The sequence below is a fragment of the Apodemus sylvaticus genome, chromosome 7 (assembly GCF_947179515.1).
Source record: "Apodemus sylvaticus chromosome 7, mApoSyl1.1, whole genome shotgun sequence".
Taxonomy (NCBI): Eukaryota; Metazoa; Chordata; class Mammalia; order Rodentia; family Muridae; genus Apodemus; species Apodemus sylvaticus.
The window spans coordinates 71,352,511-71,364,680 of NC_067478.1; the positions used below are offsets into that span (position 1 = coordinate 71,352,511).

Here is a 12,170-nt window from a genome sequence, read left to right on the forward strand (position 1 = left end):
CAGAGGCATCTGGAGAAAAACCCAGGGTTCTCTACTTAGTAAGTCTGTGCACATGCAAGTGAATTTTTTTTTTTTTAAGACAAAGTCTGCTGGGCAGTGGTGGCGCACACCTTTAATCCCCGCAGGCGGATTTCTGAGTTCGAGGCCAGTCTGGTCTACAGAGTGAGTTCCAGGACAGCCAGGGCTAAAAAAAAAGACAAAGTCTTGGGGCTGGAGAAATGGCTCAGCAGTTAAGAGCATTGACTGCTCTTCCAGAGGTCCTGAGTTCAATTCCCAGCAACCACATGGTGGCTCACAACCATCTGTAATGGGATCTGATGCCCTCTTCTGGTGTGTCTGAAGACAGCTACAGAATAAATAAATAAATCTAAATAAATGAAAAGACAAAGTCTTGCCTTGGAAAAGCTGGGCCATGGAAAAGCTAGTGTATGTGCCACACACTTGACTATATGTGTTTTTAAATTACAATGTCTGAGTCTTTTACTGATGAGGACATATTCTAAGACTAGTGCTGTTATATTGTTTAGTTGTTATGTGACATTATGGAAGGCAGCAACCAACAAAGACTGCTGCATTAACAGGCAAGAATTACAAATCAATAGCTCTTATGACTATCATAGAAATGTATTAATCTGAATTCAAGAAACTTAATAAAGTAGTATCAGTCAATAACAAGAAAATTAATATAGTATATACTCAATTAATATCACACTAGACAATGATTGCTACTGCAATGCCCAGTACATAGCCCAAGAAATTAACCCTAGGTGGCGTACAACAGCAGCCTCTCAGTGTGCTGACAAAATGCCACTACAAAGGCAGCAGGATTCATGACAGAAAATGATGTTTGCCAAGAGATTCTGGGCACTGAACATTATTTTTGGCTTAGCTGTGGAACTCTACAAATTTAACTTGCACCCAGAGCTGTTTATTTAGATTTCAAGTATCTGTGGCTTGTGCTCCTCTCTCCATAAGAGTATCTACTCAAGAGCTATACTCTAAGCTAGGACTATCTATTTTCCCAATACTATCATCAATATTTTTTTTCAAGAAAATACTGACAAATCCCAAGTCAGGAAAAAAATGATTAGGAAATAGGACTTGTTTTTTAAATGAAAAGCAGGTAAGATAGTCAGCTGCGAGTCTCCCAATTCCTTATACTTTAGTACAAATACTCGCAAGTCCCTGGTGAATAAGCTTGCTCAGTAACTGGCTCATTTAGTCCATGGTCTGGCAATGTATTAAGCAGGCTGGCCTCTGGCTGCCGGAGAACAAGGAACTTCCCTTGGAAAAGATAAAACAGTCCTTCCTAGGCTTGCATACCTTTCAAACAAGGACCAAGCATTAAGATTGGAAACTGGCCTTCCTGTGCCATTTTTCTGCCAGGTTTTGATACACAGGTCCTTTGGCCAGAACATTTTGTAACAAGGCCCAGTGTCATTTACTAACTGGTTTCTGTCATGTATATAATATAAAAGGGAATGTTGTCCTATACTTAAGGTCCTAAAGAGTGCCTGATGGTCAAACTGAAATATTTTGGTTCTAGACTCAAAATTATGGCAGAAAGCCTGTCAACACTGGAAACATTCTGATCATTTACCAAATCATAGTCCTATTCTTTGCAGCCTGGCAAACTGATGAAGCACATCCAAAGAGATACAAAGTCAAGAGTACTTCTAGTAGAACCAACCTCAGACCAAATCTAATAGTTCATTAAAGCCCAACCACATTACAACAACTTAGCATCCAACATCTTTTCATTTAAAAGGTTTAATTATACTTTCCAATTTCTATCTTCAATAGGGGAAGGGGGAACCTGGCACCAAGTAATATAACATAGTACCTATGATTTTATTTTACTTCTAAATTTGTGCATGTGTTTCTGGGATGGGGATGGGAAAATGCCTCAGAGGCCAGCAGAAATCATTAGATCCTCAGAAGCTGTAATTACAGACACTGAGAGTCCCCAAAATGTCATATCTATTAGACAACCTCTGCTTATATAGAAAAGAGCTCAAAGCCCTTCCATGTTCTATGAGCAAAAGAGCCTTAACCATTCAACAGCATATAGCCAATGAATGACTGGCACATCCATGATTAGAATTTCAGAAGTGTCTTCATCCCTAAGAGTCATTATTTTCAGCTGACATGGAATTTAAAAAAGAGGTTTTTTAATTTTAAATTTATTATTAGTATATGTTTGTGCACATTTGCAGTCATGACACAGTGCCCCTGAACTTTCTGATCCTCCCACTTCTAACTCTCAATTGCTGAGATTATAGGCATACCACCAAAGTCCAGTTTATGTGGCCCTGGGGATCTAATCTAAGTTTTCATGGTAAGCAAGCATCTAGCATGACAAATGATTTTTACCCACACAGAGACCTATACACTCAATAAAAGTGTTACGTTATTTCCCCCATCTGAACCAGATGGTTGATCCTTCCATGGCCTCTGCGTCAGCTCCTGCTTCCAGGATCCTGCCCTGTTTGAGTACCTGAGTTTCTGCCCTGACTTTCTTCAATAATGAATAGCAATATGGAAGTATAAGCCAAATAAACTCTTTTCTCTCCAGCTTACTTTTTGGCCATGGTGTTTCATCGCATCAGTTGAAACCCTAAGACGCCCTTCAAACAGTTAAGATGTTGTGCGATTTAATCTGACATTCTGGAAAGTGAAAACTAGAGGACTAGCAGGAGAAGGCGGAGGGGTAGCTGAGCAGGTGAAGCCAGAAGACTGGCTGGACTCTGAGACTATGCTATGAAAACTGAATGACAAACATACGACCACATACTTGCCAAAAACCCATAAAATATTACAGCAAAAATATTCAAATTATTAAGTAGGTTTGAAAAATCTCAAGATGGAATGAAAAATGTCAACTCATCTGTATTATGAATATAAGAAACATATTCATAACATATATATATATTTATAATATATGTTATATTATGAATATAACAAATCAACATGGGTGAAAAACTCTGAGTAACCCAGAAAATAAATGGAATCTGTAAGATGAAAGCAAAAGGACTCACACATACACTTATTTATATTCTCTGTGACAGTCTCCCATAGGGCTGGGGAGCACAAGTTAGTAATGCTTGGGTCCAGAAGTGGCTGGGATTCTAGGAATATCTGCATATACATAAGCTATCATAGGAATAAGACCTAAAACTGAACACAAAATTCATAAATGCCTTTTTCACACAGCCTGAAGGTGATTTTATATAATATTTTCAGTATGCCTGATTTTGATGGCAACCTGTGACGTGTGAATAGGTATGGAACTTTCCAATTGTGGCATCAGTGTCAGATTTTAGAGCACTTTAAATTTAAGATCTTCCCCCGCCCCCCCAAGACAGGTTTCTCTGTATAGCCCTGGCTATCCTGGAATTCTCTGTAGACCAGGCTGGCTTCGAACTCAGAAATCCACCTGCCTCTGCCCCCCAGAGTGCTGGGATTAAAGGCGTGCCACCACTGCCCGGCTTAAATTTAAGATCTTCAGATTAGTGATGCTCACTCTGTGTCACTACATATACATTGGAACCAAGTAATAAACAGATGGCAAATGGTAGGAATCAAGTTTCTCAATGTTGGCACGAGAGATTATAATAAGTGAAAGAAGGAAAAAGTCATTTGGAGAGATGGCTCTCAGCCGTAAGGAGCCAGCACCCACATGGAGGCTCACAACTGCCCATAACTCTACGTCTAAAGGATCTGACACCCTCCTCGAACTTCTGTGCCATGTGGCACACAAAAATTCACACAAGCAAACACATAAATAAAAATAAATAAATCTTTAAAAAAACTATTCCATGAATGTCTTAGCTTGTTTCCCATTGCTCTGAAAAACACCATGACCAAAAATAGCATGGAGAGGAAAGGGTCATTTGGCTTATACTTCTGAACAATCACACAGTTCATCAGTGAGGGAAGCCAAGGAAGGAACTCAAGCAGAGTAGCAATCTGCAGGCAGAAACTGAATGGAGCAGGGCCATGGAGGAATGCTACTTACTGGCTTTCTCTCCATCATTTGCTCAGCTTGCTTTGAACTACAACCCAGGACAGCTGGCAAAGGAGTGGCATCACCCATAGTAGGCTGGGCACTCCTACATCAATCATTAAACAAGAAAATGTCCAACAAAAATGTCTAAATGGAGGCAGTTCCTTAACTGAGTTACGTTCTTGCTGGGTGACTGCAAATTTTTGTCAAGTTCACAAGGCTAGAGACATGGTTCATGACACAGCACCTGCCTAACCTGGAATGCCCTGAGTTTAATCTCCAACACCAACAAATAATAGAGTGTGTGTGTGGGGGGGGGGACTAGGGAGATGGTTCAGTGTGGTGCAATGCAATCATAAGGACTTTAATAATTCAGATCCCTACCATATACCCACACAGATAGACAGACAGACAGACAGACAGACAGACACACACACACACACACACACCCCAAAATAAACAAATACATAGTCAGCTAAAGATTAGTAATTTCTAAATATAATAGATGCTAAGTAACTTCTAAGACAAGATATTAGGATAAAACATGGGCAACCTGAATAAAATATGTACTTCATTCAAAAAAGACTAAAATCTAAGTAGCCTGAGTCATTCTCTATCCCAGCATTCGAAGTGTTTCTTAGGCTACACAGTACTACTGCAAGCACTTCAGTCTTCTGTTTTAGGCCATCACTAATTAATACAGTTGCTTTATAGGAATTTAAATTGCCTAGAAATACTCTTTTTATTGCTTTTTCACTTAAAGTAGGCATTTCTTTTCCTGTTTTTGTTTGTTTTGTTTTAAATTATTTATTTTTACTTTATGTGTGTTGGTATTCGTTTGCATGTGTGTGTCTGTCTGTGTGAAGGTTTTAGATCCTGGAGATTATTGTGAGTTGTCATATGGGTACTGGAATTGAAGTCAGGTCCTCTGGAGACTAGCCAGTGCTCTTAACTGCTAAGCCACCACTTCAGCCCCAAATAGGCATTTCTAAAACTTAAAATGTTAAGCTTGACACAAATGTCACATCACAATCCAGAACTGAAGCAACATACTAAAACCTTATGACAGGGCCACTGGGACCAATAATGAGGAGCCAAAAGGACAGTAAGTGGCATCTGGACCTTTTGTAATCAACTCTCCCACATGGGCTCTAGAAAGCAGCTCATTCTAAATTCTGCCTTTTAGTAGGGAATTCTTGGCTCTAGTATGATTCTAGTTTGAGTTTATATGTGTTAGTGAATATACACTTAAAATACCTAATATATTTTCTTCTAGATATAAAATGCAAGAAAAGTAAGAATAGTGGGCTGGATAGTCAACCTGACACAGGCTGGAGTCACCTGAGAGAAGGGCACCTCAACTGGGAAGATGCGTCCATGGGAACAGGCTTGGGCAAGCCTATAGCCCACTTTCTTAAGGTAGTAACTGACTGGGGATGAGGATGGCAATCAGCTCAGTGTGGGTAGTGTCATCTCTGGGCTGGTGGTCCAGGATTCTACAGGAGGACAGGCTGAGCAAGCCATGAGGAGCAAGCTAGTAAGTAGCACTCCTTTGTGGGCTCTGCATTAGCTCCTGCCTCCCTGCTAAGTTCCTGTCCTGACTTCCTTAATGGTGAACTACAATGTAGAAGTGTACACTGACTAAACCCTTTCCTCCCAAGTCGCTTTGGTCATGGTGTCACATTGCAACAGTAGTAACCCTAAGTGAGATAGTTTATCATTTAGAAGTATTTTTTTAAATATTTATTTTTATTTACATGTATGTGTCTGAGTGTCTATGCATATATCCAGGTATCCAAAAGTCAGAAGAAGAGGACCTTTGGAGCTGGAGTTACAGGCAGTTATGAGTCACTTGACTTGGGTACTGAGGATTGAACTCAGGTCCTCTGAGTTAATAGCCAAAGTGCTCTTAACTACTGAGCTCTCTCTCCAGCCCTAGAAGTAATTTTTAAAAGTGTATCTATTTTATTACTTTATTATATATATGGGTGTTTTGCCTACATATACATATGTGCACCACTGGTGCCTTTGGAATTCAGAACACAGTATCAGATTCCCCTGGGACTAGAGTTACAGAGAGTTGTAAACTGTCATTTGCATGCTGAGAATTGAAATGGGGTCTTCTACAAGATCAAGTGCTCTTAACCAATAGACTGACTATCCAGCCTCCCTAGAAGTAATTTTTAAAATAACATTCATATGTATTTAAGGAACATAACAGATGTGAATAAATCTGTTATGTCTCAAAATTACATTACTCTAGTACACGTGTTTAAAAACATTACAGGTTCTAGTGACCCATGTGTGGTTCTATATCTGTTACCAGCAAACAAAACCAGAGAGTAATATATACCAATAAGTGCTTTCCTTAACGGTCTCTAGTGGGAACATTAAACACAATGAAATTTAAGTGATCAGTCTGGGAGCTAGTGATATTGTTCAGAAAGTAAACATGCTTGCCACCAATGCTGACAACCTGGGGTCAATCCCAGGCCCCACATGATGGAAGGAGAGAACCAACTCCCACAATTTGTACTCTGACTTCCACATGCACATACCTGCACACATACACATAAATAAATGTGCATTAAAAAGAAATAAAAGTAAAATACTCAATTTAGGATAGGGATGGAACTTGGTGGCAGAATGCTTGACAGGTCTGCAAAGCTCTAGATTCAGTCTACAGCACTTCAACAAACAAAACCAACAAAATAATCAGCTTGTTAGAAATGAAAGATAACAGTAAGGCCTACACTAAGTTCCCTCCTCTCTAAGAACAGAAGTATACTCAAGAATTAGCTGGAACAGCCCAAGTAGAATCAACTCAGACATCACAACCATCACAAGTTATCAGATTTAAAACATCAATGTGGTGCACATCCGAGACCTTTCCTGAAGGAAGAAAAGTGACAAAGTGGGCAAAAAGCTTGGGTGTACCTCTAATAACACATTTCCTTTTCCTTGGTATCTTAAGGGACTGGCCCTAGAATGACAGAAACACATTGTATCTCTGTGAAACTCTGCAACTACCCCCATTATATGAGTAATAAAGGATTACCAAAAAAGAGCAACAGTAGGTAAGTGTTTACAGCCTGAAACACTAGGTTATGAAAGACAGCAACTTGACTGTACTTACAGGAGTTGTGCCGACGACGGAAGCTTTTGGACTGACTCAAAGATTCCATGTGCCTGTCCACATAACTCTTTGAGCACTGCTGCTGCTGAGGAGAAACGGCAACATCCTGGCTCTTCACATCTGGCCTCTTAGGGATGCTCTGAGGAGCACTACTGGAAGAGGCTGGCTTCTTGACCACCTTGCCTGTTCCATTCTGACTGATACTCATTTGGTACCCAACACCAGAAGGGCCTAATTCTGTCTGATGAAGGTCTCCAACCTGTTGGTTGTCTCCAGGACCTGGTATCTCCAAAATTTTTAATTCTGTAATATCACCTGCCCTGAAACACACAAAAGTCCAAGTCTCAAAATTATAACAGCAATAGAAAAGTAGTAAGAATGAAACTGGGATTAAGAAATCACCTGCACTCTGCAAAAAAGAAAGATAGCAGAACATTTACAGAGGGTGCTCAGCCACCAACTCATACACTACTTTAGAGAATCAGTTGTTAATAACAACTATATAGCCTTCTTAGATTTCCAGAATGCTAGTGGCTTTTTAAAATTCTTTCACACACTTGCTCCTTCAATAGACATATATAATGCCCTTACTTTGTGGTAAGCCCTGGTTACGAGCAAGATTCAGAGACACACAGTACTTACTTATAAGTAACTCAGTCTGAGCACTGGAAAAGACATGTGCATAGGACAGTAGAGAGAATGATATCTCAGCCAGAGAGTCAGAGACTAAGAAAATTTGACATTGTCCACAGGAAAAATGCTTGTAGAAGGCCATCGGGAGGGTAAAGTGATAACCAAGGGCCAGTCCTAAGCACAAAGGGCTTTTCCATGGCAATGGAAAGGACGGAGAAACCAACAGGGCATTGCAGGCTCCTGCCTAGGAACCCTACAATTGGGAGGCAGAGGCAGGATCACAGCAATTTTGAAGCCAGCATGGTTTACAGTTACAAGGCAGCCAGGATGATACAGACTCTCTTCCATCTCTTTTCTGCTTTTCTGCACTGGGCAGCTCCTGATGTGGATTTTCTTTTAAACTCTAATAAAAGTTTATCATATTTGGGAAAAACACTTATTATGATTCTTAAATTTTCTTTTTACGATTTTGTTTTCTTAGACCCTGGGCATGGTAACACATGCTAACAGATCTCTATGAGTCCAAGGCCAGCCTGGTCTACAGAGTGAGTTCCAGGCTAGACAAGGCTATACTTTTGAGACCCTGTTTTTAAAAAAACAGTTCTCTTGGACTGAAGAGATGGTTCAAAGATTAAGAAGGCTAGCTGTTCTAGAGGACACATAACTGTAATTCTAGTTCCATGAGATCCAACTCCTTCTTCTGGACTGCCTAGGCACCAGGCACATACGTGGTATACAGTTATATAATGCAGACAGATACTCACATTAACAAGTTTTAATTTTTCTAAGATATTCTTTACATTTATTCATTGCATGAGAGGAAGGGTAGAGACGGAGGGGCAGTGTCACAGTATGCACATGGAAGTCAGAGGACAATGTGCTGGAGCTGGTCTGGGGACTGAGCTCAGGCTGTTTGGCTTGTTAGCAAGCACTTTCACTTGCTGAGCATGTCACCAGTTCAAGTCTTAAATTTCTAACTATGGTGAAAGGTATCAACAATATGACCAGCCCTCTGAAGGAAGAAACCTGCAAATAAACGTGTTCAGCTCTAGGTCTTCAATTTAGAGATATCTTATAGACTATGCACCTGGGAAAGATCAGGGGACAAAGTATCTACAGCTCAGGCACTTAGTTTCAAAGGACAAAGATCTGAGTTCTTACTAAAATACATAAAAAGGACACAAGATTCCCTAGAGACCAGCTTTAACCGTGGGCTGAGGCACCATATGGAATCACACATGCAAACTTGGGTTTTGAAAAAACTTGATGATAGTGAAAGACTTCTGACCATGCAAAGATCAAAAATGAGTTCAAATCCCATAATGAATCCAGTGTGTTTCTACACATTTAGTATTGTGCATCCTGTCAGGCCATCCAACACAGAACCACTGCCTCAAACACCTCAGCTCAAATTTAAGACCACTGTACATTATAAATTGTATGGTTTCTACTCTACATACAAGGTTTCTGGTCTTAAAGAAACATAGTTTTATTATAAACAAAGACTTTCACGATTTTCCTACTGTTTTTTCTCAGTATGTAAATAACTAGCTAATCTCCAAATCATAAAGTAGTAGAAGTCTGACTCTAAAAGCTGCTGTTTGAGCTACTAAAGTTTCATTAAAAAAAAAAAAAAAAAAAAAAGCAGGCAGCACTAGGGAGGCAGAGGCAGCTGTGTTCCAGGCCAGCCTGAGTTATGCAGAGAAATCCTGTCTCAAAAAAAACAAATACATAGTTGGGCTGGAGAGATAGATCAGTGGTTAATAGCACCTATGGCTCTTGCAGAGTTTAATTCCCAACATCTACACGGCAGCTCACAATTGCCTGTCACTCCAGTTCTAGGGGATCCAATGTCTTCTGACCTCCTACATGCACACAGCGTGCACACAAACATTAAGGTACACACTTGAACACATTAAAATAACTAAATAAGTAAAATTTAAAAGAAAAATAAAATGAATTTTGGTTTAAGATTAGGACAGGATTTTCAACAATCCCTGAAATGGCCCTAAGTGCACTTCCAACATTTTATGTCTTATGTGTGAACCAGCACTCCTAGCACTGGCAACTATGAAATCCAAGTATTGTGAAGATACTGTGTACTACAGTATCAAATATTCAGCCAAGCTCCAATCAACTTCTTTTTTGTTGTTGTTGTTTTGAGACAGGGTTTCTCTGTCTAGGCCTGGATGTCCTGGAACTCTGTAGACCAGGCTGGCCTCAAACTCATAAGAGATCCGCCTACCTCTGCCTCCCAAGTACTGGGATTAAAGGCATGCGCCACCACTGCCAGCTCAAGCTTGCATTCTTTATGTAAAATAAGTAAGCACATCTACCTCACTAGTATTCAAATAAACTTCACATTTAATAAATCGTAAAATTCTATGTATAGCAGAGATTATTAAAAATAAATTTCTATATGGTTGAATAGCAGATGTTTTATTTATAGATCTACTTTCTATGCCTACATATTACAATTATCTAAAATATCTAGGGAAACAGAGGCAAGCAGAACTCTCTGAGTTCTAGGTTAACCTGGGCTGCATTCTGAAATCTTGTCTCAAGTCTGAAAAAAAAAAAGACTTAATTAAAAAATATTAAAAGCCCTGATCCAAAGATTATCCAGAATAAACCAATTTTTGAACCTCCCAATCTCCAGAAAAAAAAAAGAGAAGGGTACCTGTCTTAGTCAGGGTTTCTATTCCTGCACAAACATCATTACCAAGAAGCAAATTAGGGAGGAAAGGGTTTATTCAGCTTACACGTCCACATTGCTGTTAATCACCAAAAGAAGTCAGGACTGGAACTCAAGCATGTCAGGAAGCAGGAGCTGATGCAGAAGCCATAGAGGGATGTTCCTTACTGGCTTGCTTCCCCTGGCTTGCTCAGCTTGCTTTCTTATAGAAACCAAGACTACTAGCCCAGGGATGGCACCATCCACAAGGGGCTCTTCCCGTTTGATCACTAACAGAAAAAATGCCCCACGGCTGGATCTCACCAAGGCACTTTCCCACCTGAAGCTCCTTTCTCTGTGATAACTCCCAGCCTATGTCAAGTTGACATACAAAACCAGCCAGTACCAGCCCTTCTGAACTTGGCAGTTAAGTCATGTGTGAGCCGGGCAAGAGACTGTACAGGATGACAACTGTATTATAGCAGTCTCCACTGAGAAGAACAACAGAACCCTAAGGTCTGTAAGACTATGACAAGACTCAACTCCAATCAGCCCAGGCAAGAAAATATTGTCAATCACCTTGATTCCAGCACCCTGCCCACCAGGCTGGATTTTTAAGAATGTCAGTCAGGACACTTACCTAAAGGTGACTTCTGGTACAAGACACTTCACCCCATTGTGGAAGGGCCGAGTAAGAGAAATGGTCTGGCTGACCTGATCCACTGCTGATACTCTTCCCTGGTAGACGCCCAGGCTATCTCCACAGTTGATAGACACAATACTGCCTAGCCAATCCATAGCCATGTCTCAGATGTGACGTCGTGCGAAGAGAAGGAACCAAGTATGTCAGGCTCTGCACTCAGTGATGTTTGATAACGCTCTGCCACTGAGGTGATAAAGCATGAAAACAAACAGAAAAAATGAATCTTTGGTAAGAAGTGAGGTATAATTGCATACACCTGTGTTTCATATTTGTTTTATTGGTTTTTTTTTTTTTTTTTTTTTTTTAGACAAGGCCTTACCGTGTAACTGGCGGAACTAGAACTTACTATGTAGACCTCAAACTTAGAGATTTGTGTAGCTCTGCCTCTTGAGTCTGCTGGGGTTAAAGGTGCATACCACCATGCCTAACTAAAAACACCTTTATTCCCAGTGTTGGTAGGCTGGGGGGTAGGGGGCAATCAAGTGGATCTAAGGCAGGCCAGGCTGGTCTACACAGAGTTCTAGTAGCCCATGCTATACAGTGAGAATCTGTCTAAAAAAACCATGCATATTAATAAGCAATATTGATATATGTATGTAAAGATCATGTAGATGCCAGGTGGTGGTGGCAGACTCCTCTAATCCCAGCACTCAGGAGACAAAGGCAGGTGGATTTCTGTGAGTTTGAGGCCAGCCTGGTCTACAGAGCAAGTTCCAGGACATCTAGGACTACCAAGAAAACAAACAAACAAACAAACAAACAAACAAAAAACAACAACAACAACAACAAAAAACCCAAAGACTTTGTAGTTGTTTAGAGTGTGCATTACAGGTAACAGTGCAAAGTCTTTCAAGAGAGAGAAGAGACTGACTGAGCAGTGGGGCGGTATTTATCCAAGAAAGTAAGGCTTAATTTTTAGGACCACCAAAACTTTAAGAAAAGTAAAAGCTGAACAAAAGGGTCTGGAGAGATGGCTCAGCAGTTAAAAACACTAGCTGCTCTTCTATAGGATCCCAGT

The 12,170-nt window shown here is 40.3% G+C and overlaps 1 protein-coding gene across 2 annotated transcripts in view; it reads right to left on the reverse strand.

The window, feature by feature from the left end:
• The window catches only part of Edc3 (enhancer of mRNA decapping 3), a 42,593-nt gene that overhangs the window by 26,872 nt on the left and 3,551 nt on the right, over positions 1-12,170 (reverse strand). For both annotated transcript variants that reach the window (XM_052188219.1, XM_052188220.1), the window contains exons 2-3: positions 11,090-11,335; positions 7,143-7,462 (exon numbers count right to left, since the gene is read on the reverse strand). In XM_052188219.1, coding sequence (XP_052044179.1) covers positions 7,143-7,462; positions 11,090-11,253 — 484 coding nt within the window. In that variant the 5' untranslated portion in view covers positions 11,254-11,335. The remainder of the gene's footprint in view (positions 1-7,142; positions 7,463-11,089; positions 11,336-12,170) is intronic.